We start from the raw sequence: 9,012 nt of genomic DNA, 5'->3' as shown, positions 1-9,012 counted from the left end.
ACCCTTGTAAGAATAGAGAAGTGTTTGTTCAGACGCAACGTTATATACATGCTAATTGTTCAGTCACGTGACTTGCCAAATAAGGAAATGAAACCGGGTCGACGATGGGGAAGTCCCGAGACGTAGGTTGTGTATTGTTTAGGTTGTATGTACCACTGTGATGGAATTTCTGTTGAACGATACGACTTGCGATTACGTACTAAAGCAAATATGCTGATAAACAACTTCAGTTTTTTTGAGATTCGAAACTTAGTGAATATATTTTTCGGTTGAAGTTCCGTTAATGGGATGACAGTAGGCAGACAGTTTTGTATTTTATCTTGATACAAAAGTAAGATATGCAAATATAGAAAAAAAAAACATAAGAATGAAACTGCCATATAAGGACACAAATTCGCTGTGTAAGAAGGCAATATTTAAATCGACAAATATATGTGTTCACTAAGTCGGCAACATCTCTAACACTACCCCAACCTCACCCCCGGCTCACGGGTACAACCCACACCATGACGCGTACGTCTGGCGAACATCAACCCTTTACAGAAAACTCGTAGTCATTTTTGCAGCCATGCGCTAACCTCACGTATGTATTGTTTGCAACAGTTACTCCAGATTGCACGCTCGCACCACCCAATACGTACCGTACCGCGCGCGCGTCTGCCACCTGGTGTAACACCTCGGACCACTACTAGTGGCCCGACTAAGCACGAATGAAAACAAAGTGCACGATGAAAACAAAGTGTACAGGAAGGCAGAGTTGTTACTGGCAGTAACTTCTCCCATCCTACACTTTAAGTAAACGTCTCACATGAACGCCATTGCTGAGTTATCGAGGGGGCAGATATTATATAAATTCATCCGGGGAAGGGGTGATATTACTAAATCTTAGGATCAAGAATGAGGAAACTACATTGAAAGGTTAAGCATTGAAAAATGTGTCACTTTTCTTTCCTCATTTTCACAAATTCACAAACTACATTGTTAAAATGTAATAGATGTATCATGGTAAATGAAATTTGCATCATGGCCGTTATTCTCGGTTATGTAAAAGTTGAAGGAAGTCTGAATATCATCGATCGTCGTAAACCCCAGCCTCTTTTACGGCACCGTCCAAGACACAAATATGTGATCTGGTTTGCGAGAATGCTGAATGTCTGACAATAAGGGTGTCAGAAACATGTTCAAGTATAAATAAACGAAGGAAAATAATCTTACCATGTAATTCCAGTGGGACGCTTGAAAATTACTGTTGACCTCACTAAGACCAAAGGGGAAAAAGAATACCCCCGCGTCGGTCTTTTTGTGTGTGTGTATGTTTGTCCAACCCATGCAGTCTGCAGCTCCGTGGGGAAACACAAAAAATATAACTCCTACTTCAGTGAAGACGGCTGCAGAGCCAATCATGAACAAGCAAATGACATCTGCCCCACATGCACACTTGCTCTAAAGCACAAGAACAGCAACTGCCATAAATGGTAGATTGAGATTGACAGGTTTATTGAGAATTTAAAAAAAAAATGCGTCGTCGCACCACTTTAGACAAAATGCCCTGACCAGAAATAATTCTCTTTTTTAGGCATAATGTACAATACAGTGATGAACTCCGAGGCTTTTGAACTTCAACGTCGTCACGTGGTGTGAACGGGGTCGCAGAAATGCGGAAGAAGAACTTGGGATTTACCTGTCCTGATAAGAGATTAATTCGTATCTATTAAAAGTATCCCCAGGCCTAGGGACCACTTATTGTAAATCTCGGCTGCTAGCTACCAGGTACAATGCATGCGTGGGTTCAAAGTTGTTATAATTCCACGGTGATCGAAACCGACATGCATGGATATAAATATATATATATATATATATATATATATATATATATATATATATATATATATATATATATATATATATATATATATATATATATATATATGACATCATATATGGAATTCCACGCCCTGGGCTACGTTTACGTGACGTTTGTGTGTACATATGAAGGCGAATGAAGATCTCGTGTCTCTGTGCAACGTAGGCGTTTAATTCTTCAGATCTGACGACATAGCATTAGAATGAAAGCAGGTCAAAGGTAAACCTTAAGTCACGAGCACTGTTGAGTTATAATACTGATAAGACTTGAAGTACAGTATCGGAAATGGGAGGGGAGGGATATGGTGGTGGTGGTGGTGGTGGTGGTGGTGGTGGTGGTGGTGGTGGTGTAGTTGTTAGTAGTAATTTTATGGCAGAAACGGGCAAATATGTCTGTGTGAAACTATGAAGTGTTTACTTGTAAATGGTTTTTCCGTTCTTACTCTGCAGTCCTAGAATTTGTGCCCCACAAGAAATCGATTGGGTTTCCTAGCGCGTTCATGAGTACTCATAATAAATCTTCGAAATGGCGAGTTTTAGTATATGGCCCCGAGATGACCCACATAGATGCAGCTGGGGTTGAACACTTTTCACAAACCATTCGTTTGCTGTATATGACCACACATTTTATGTCATTTTTAAAAACAAGTGTGTTCTTTTTATGCGAAATAAAGACTTAATTGAGTGAGTGCGAAACAGTGGTGAGAACAAATTAATTTTTTTTACAAAACTAAACATGGGTAGCAAACTCGAAATATTTTGAAGATTATTAGACTAGCAAAAAAATGTTCCCAAGGGACTGTGAGAGTCAATACCCACATGTAATAAATAATTCACCACGGTAATCTAAAAGAGTAATCAACCATAGACCCTCCACGTGGGTGGAGGGTCTATGAATCAACCGAAAGAGAAAGATCAAGAAAAAGTCGGACCGAGGTTACTCTGTATCGTCATTTCCGCGTCATACGTCATTTCCGCCTCATACCTACATGTATATGTCATTTCCGCCTCATACATGCCTTCATTAATATAATTATACCCTAAGACTTGCTCTCTCTCTCTCTCTCTCTCTCTCTCTCTCTCTCTCTCTCTCTCTCTCTCTCTCTCTCTCTCTCTCTCTCTCTCTCTCTCTCTCTCTCTCTCTCTCTCTCTCTCTCTCTCTCTCTCTCTCTCTCTCTCTCTCTCTCTCTCTCTCTCTCTCTCTCTCTCTCTCTCTCTCTCTCTCTCTCTCTCTCTCTCTCTGTTATCTTGGGACGTTGAAATTTACTTCAGGAACGTAGGAACCCCAATATACAATTTTTACATCCGAACTATTGTTTCTTTCTTTTTGGATGTTTGTTTGTTTGTGTTCACTGAGACTCTGTTTATCGTAAAGGCTAACTAATAGTACAGCGTGATTTACCACTAGTGACTCCATCATGAATTGAATGAATTGTGAGTAAATACAATTAAAGGTGAATATTTGTAACTGTTCGACCAACATACTCTGACTAGCGAACTGAGTTTGTACTCAATTTTATCGGGCCTTATTCTATGCCATGAAACTTTGGAACTCGATATGCCAATATCTTGCTCGCCTAATGTATGCAAATCTAATGATTTACTCAACACCAAACTTGATACTCGAGTATTGTATCTATTTATTGCTCCAATCTGAATAATTCAATACCTATTCTTGATCCGAGTCACTCTCATTTTCCTTTGAACAATTCTTGAAATAAATCTACGGCTGATCCTTGCTATATATAAGTTCAAACTATTTAAAGGGACACATGTCTGTAACTTCATGGTTTGGCGAGTCACTTTTGTTTCTTTGAAAATTCTTACACGTTATTACAACTCCTAAAACATAAAACATAAAGTAAATTCGTGCAATTGGTTGAGTTCTCGCCGAGATTCGCATCTGAAATATGACATGACATAATATTTTAGTTACCAATAAATTCAAAACATCACAGTTGCGGTATTCAAGTCCCTTTAACCATCATAATAACAGTAAATCGGCTTGAATTTGCAACAAGTGTTCTCTGTATAAGTATATAGGACCAAAGTTACAGAATGTGTCGCTTTAAAGTGGCCATATTGAGGAGTTGGGATTTATTTTAGCTTTTTGATTTATAAAACAATTTTATCATGGCTTCCTACTTGAAAGATCTATATCGGAAACAATATATGCCAAGTCCTTGTTTATAACTCAATAAATGGAAAAAGATTAATTAATGTGTAAAGTGTTTGTTATTGTACGTACAATAACAAACCTTTCGCACATTTTTAAAAATCTTTTTGCAAGGTAATGAGTGTACAAAAACTCCTCCACTATCTCTTCCAAAAACCAGACCTACTCAATATTGTTTCACATTGATTTTTCAAGTACGAAGCCATGATAAAATTGATTTATAAATCAAAATCCAAAATATACCAAATCTTCATCAATATGGCCATCTATGATTACTCCAGGTTATTATAAAGATAAGTAAATTTTGTACACGCTCTTATGAATGTAGTAACCAAAAACGTGAAATAAAATATCGTCAAAACATATAAAGATCTCAACAACTAATATTATGTCTCTATAGAATTATAATACCTTAAACAAAAATGTTTATTTAAAACTAGCTGTGTAGCTGATGCATAAAAATGGAGTTTGAGTGACATTTTGACTAAAGTATGCAAAAGGTATAATTTCAAATAAGTAACACAGAAATCAAGTGTCAAAGAATATCAAGATCACAACCACTAGTCTGAGTATATGTCTCTGGAACTGCAATGTCTCTGACAAAAAGTGCTGGGGGGAGGGATGGGGGCAATTTATTGAAGGATAGGATGGGTAGATTAAGTGATACACAAAGTCTCTTGTCTATGGTGACATTTGGACAAAAACGATACCTCAAATATTTTGGCAAAATTCTTGTAAATTTATAAAAATACGAAGGTGAAAATGAAATAGTATTATTATTATTATTATTATAAATAGTAAATAACCACATCAAACAAAAAACTTCTCATCTACTAGTATAATTATTTGGAACCTTAAAGCGACTGATATGTATTAATTACAACAAACAGTCCTCGTAATTTTTTATACGGGGTAGTTGGAACGTCGAACGTGGTTTTCCTAGACTCTCGTTTGGGGATCCGGGGGTCTCGTAGACAGAGCCCCCAGCGGCGAGAGTCTGGGTAACCGCGTGACTATTGAAAGCATAGCAAGGACTTCCTGTACATATTTTGACACGTTGAGTCAAGTCAATTGTAAGTGATGGTTAAGAATACATAAATAAGTAGCTATTGAAGTTGGTAGACGTGAAGGTACAGACTGTAGAGTTAGATTTTGTAAGGTGCGCAAAACAAATAAGGTAGAAGATGAGTATCATTTCATGTTTGAATACTCAGTGTACAATGATTTGAGGGTGAAATATATTCCTAAAGTTTTGCACTGCATCCCAATCCTTGTAAATTTAATGGTCTAATGCGATCTAAGGATGACGTTGTCATTAGAAACTTGTCAATGTATATTTGTAAGGCTTTTCAGAGCCTTAAAGACAGTTTGTCTAGTAACTGCTGAGTCTGTATACATAAACACTTTATTTGAAATTATTTACTTTTATTTATACGTCTAAATTGTACTTTCATCTTCTGAATACTAGTATTATGTAGTCTTGACTTGACGAAGTGTAACTTCTTTGCAAAGGGAGCTGAGGCCAGGAAACGCAAATAAATATGTAACTATATATGTTGTAAATAAACATTAGGACAATACAGTGAGTATCTTTTCGTGGTATCAGGACAACAGCCACCCATCCCCACCCTACCCCACCCCACCCCCACCAAAACAACACACCCCAAACACATATAAAAACTCAGTTTGTGCACTTTTAATACCTTAGAATTAACGTACTTTGGAGATGTGTTGAAGGCTAAGACGAGTTTATGTGCAAACTTTCTTGTGGGTAGTAAAATGTGGGATCCAAATGGCATGTAGGATATAAAGTATGTACAATTCTTGTAAATTTCAGAGATTGTGAGGATAAAAGAACTCCTTACTTTAAACAAATGTCAATTATTTTGAATGATATAATATATTTTTTCTACATAGCTGCCAAAAAATTTAGATCATTGTTAGAAAGAACTTGTAAAAACGATTATAACAACAAAAATAAAAAGGCAATGATTGCATTATTTGCAACTTTAAAATACATTACATTAATAAATGTCTTTGATTAAATTGAATAACTACTTCTAGTGCCCAGCGTAAAAACGGCGGCCATTTTAAAAACTATTCGGCCATGTCGTCTGGTGCATCATGGGATACAGCGTGAAATATGTCGTCCTCTTCGGAGCTAACATCCTGGTTCTCCAGAAGATTTACTTCTTCTTCACCCGGTGGATGCCATTGCTGCAAAACTATCCGTCTGTTTTCTCGACATCGGACGAATATTTTATCAAGCTTACGTTTTTCCTTGTGATGGAGGACCGCACACGCTATTACCGATATGATAATAGTTACTGCGAATGTCAAACCAGCGACCAAAGAAACAAAAGCAATCGGGTTCTGGACCGGGTCGACTGCACTTGCCGATAATTCTGAGGAGAGAAAAAACAGAAATGCAACAGGCAAATGATATGACGATGTAAGAACACTACTTCAATTCACCAATCACAATCTCTGCTATATAACGTACTCCATTACCATACTATTCAAATTCACCAATCACCTCGTCAGTTACAGAAACTCTACACACTTTCCCCAAATCCACCAATCCTAATGCCGGTTACAGAATACACTGGATATATTATGTGACTGCATAATATATTTTCAATTCAACCAGCCAATCCACACGCCCTTTAGAGCGTGCGTTGTATCATGGTGCCTATTTTCATCCATCTTCATACGTATTTATTCACTATTTTTCGAATTGACTTTAACAATCGCCCCGTGTGTTAAATTTGGCGTGTAATGTATTCAACTGCCACTCAACAGTGTCCACACGTAGGATATAAATACAATTTTTTCCACCTGGCCGTCAACCGTCATATTGACCAATGGTATCATTCATTACATTCAATGCACGGTATTTTCAACCAACCAACCAATCAATCAATCAATCAATCAATCCATACTTACTTTTCTCGCATCTGTCACCTCCCCAATCGTCGTCACATTGACACTTGCCAGACTCCTGTTCACAAACTGTAGAACCTGCTCCACACAGACAATCGTTCTGACACTGTATACCCCAAGATCCAGGTCGACAAATACACATACCGTCGTCTGTGCGACACGTTACATTGTTCGAACATCTGCAATCTACCAATAAGTGATAGAAGTTATCTAATGTTGCATTTTGTCATAAGATCATACCTCAATATACACACCTGTTATTTTGACATTTTTGGGGGGATGGGATCATCCGGAACAGTTGTTGGGTAGGTGACATTGTATTGTCTTCATACAATATACGAGGAAAAAATAGTTCCTCGTCAAAAGTGAGATTTTTTTTGGTAAACTGTTACCTTTTGATTGATGATTACAAAATAATTCAATACCATCACATTAATGTTCATTGGCCCGTATGAATACATGTAGTTAAACCCAATTTGAAAGTTGTGCTTCCGGAGTGGGATGTGATACGTCTTCCTTAACCCCTGGTGGGGTGCCATCATATTTTCAGGCGTTAATACAGTAACGTATGGTACGATATAGGGCTACACCAGTATGCTACAAATGTTATATTGCATTATAGATCACCTTGACCCGCAGGCCTAAAAAAATCCGACTACGCCCTATTTCAGAATTGGTGGGGTAGGTAGATTATTTTATTTTATTATATATTTTTTTCATGTGCGAGTGTCTAGGTCAGATTTTCCATTGCTTTCCAAATGGTCTCTATGTCATTGGTTTCTTCCTATCAGATGTAGCCATTTTTCTCGAATGAGTAAAAAATAGTTTAGGGTGGGGTCGGGTAACCGGAACCAAACAAAATATTTTTTTAGGCCTCATTAAGCAAATTTTAAGACGAGAGACGAGGTACCAGCACTCTTTTTTAACATAGGCAAATTGAAATATAATGCTGCAGTACAACCTTAATATAATAATGAATGGTGTTATCACCCCTCCCTCCTATGTGATGTGGTGCAGGACTGCCACAACACATGTCCGTTCATTGCAGTTATCCAGGCAGTCATATTTCATAACTGCACTTAGTCTGAAGTACAAACTTACTGTGTTGACATTGAGAACCATACAGCCCATATGGACAAACACATCCAATATTACGATCACACGAAGCTCCATTTTTACAGTCACATTTCTTATCACAATTCTTTCCATAAAGGTCTTCTTGGCAATCTAAAAGAAATGAAGACACTACTATCAGAAAACTGACTATCCCGTTCGTCCTACATGTTTTTTTGAAAGATTGTCTTTTGAGCGTCACTGCCGTCATGGTCTGTATGGTCTGTATGTATGTATGTATGTATGTATGTATGTATGGTCTGTATGTATGTATGTATGTATGTATGTATGTATGTATGTATGTATGTATGTATGTATGTATGGTCTGTATGTATGTATGTATGTATGTATGTATGTATGTATGGTCTGTATGTATGTATGTATGTATGTATGTATGTATGTATGTATGTATGTATGTATGTATGTAATGTATGTATGCATGCATGTATGTGTGTATACGTATGTATGTATGTATGTATGTATGTACGTACGTATGTATGTATGTATGTATGTATGTATGTATGTATGTATGCATGTGTATGTATGTGTGTATATATTTGTGTGAGTGCGTATGCATGTATGTATGTATGTATGTATGTATGTATGTATGTATGCATACATGCATGCATGCATGTATGTATGTATGTATGTATGTATGTAATGTATGTATGCATGCATGTATGTGTGTATACGTATGTATGTATGTATGTATGTATGTATGTATGTACGTACGTACGTACGTATGTATGTATGTATGTATGTATGTATGTATGTATGTATGTATGTATGTATGTATGTATGTATGTATGTATGTATGCATGTGTATGTATGTGTGTATATATTTGTGTGAGTGCGTATGCATGTATGTATGTATGTATGTATGTATGTATGTATGTATGTATTTGTGTGAGTGCATA

The 9,012-nt window shown here is 37.0% G+C and overlaps 1 protein-coding gene across 1 annotated transcript in view; it reads right to left on the bottom strand.

The window, feature by feature from the left end:
- Window positions 1-3,492: 3,492 nt before the first annotated feature.
- The window catches only part of LOC144440833 (uncharacterized), a 24,254-nt gene continuing 18,734 nt past the window's right edge, over window positions 3,493-9,012 (bottom strand). The window contains exons 12-14 of the mRNA XM_078130250.1: window positions 8,084-8,209; window positions 6,986-7,168; window positions 3,493-6,444 (exon numbers count right to left, since the gene is read on the bottom strand). Coding sequence (XP_077986376.1) covers window positions 6,137-6,444; window positions 6,986-7,168; window positions 8,084-8,209 — 617 coding nt within the window. The 3' untranslated portion in view covers window positions 3,493-6,136. The remainder of the gene's footprint in view (window positions 6,445-6,985; window positions 7,169-8,083; window positions 8,210-9,012) is intronic.

The sequence above is a fragment of the Glandiceps talaboti genome, chromosome 10, assembly GCF_964340395.1.
Source record: "Glandiceps talaboti chromosome 10, keGlaTala1.1, whole genome shotgun sequence".
Lineage (NCBI taxonomy): Eukaryota > Metazoa > Hemichordata > Enteropneusta > Spengelidae > Glandiceps > Glandiceps talaboti.
Note: the sequence above shows the minus strand (reverse complement) of the source record. Positions and strands in the feature narration are given on the sequence as shown.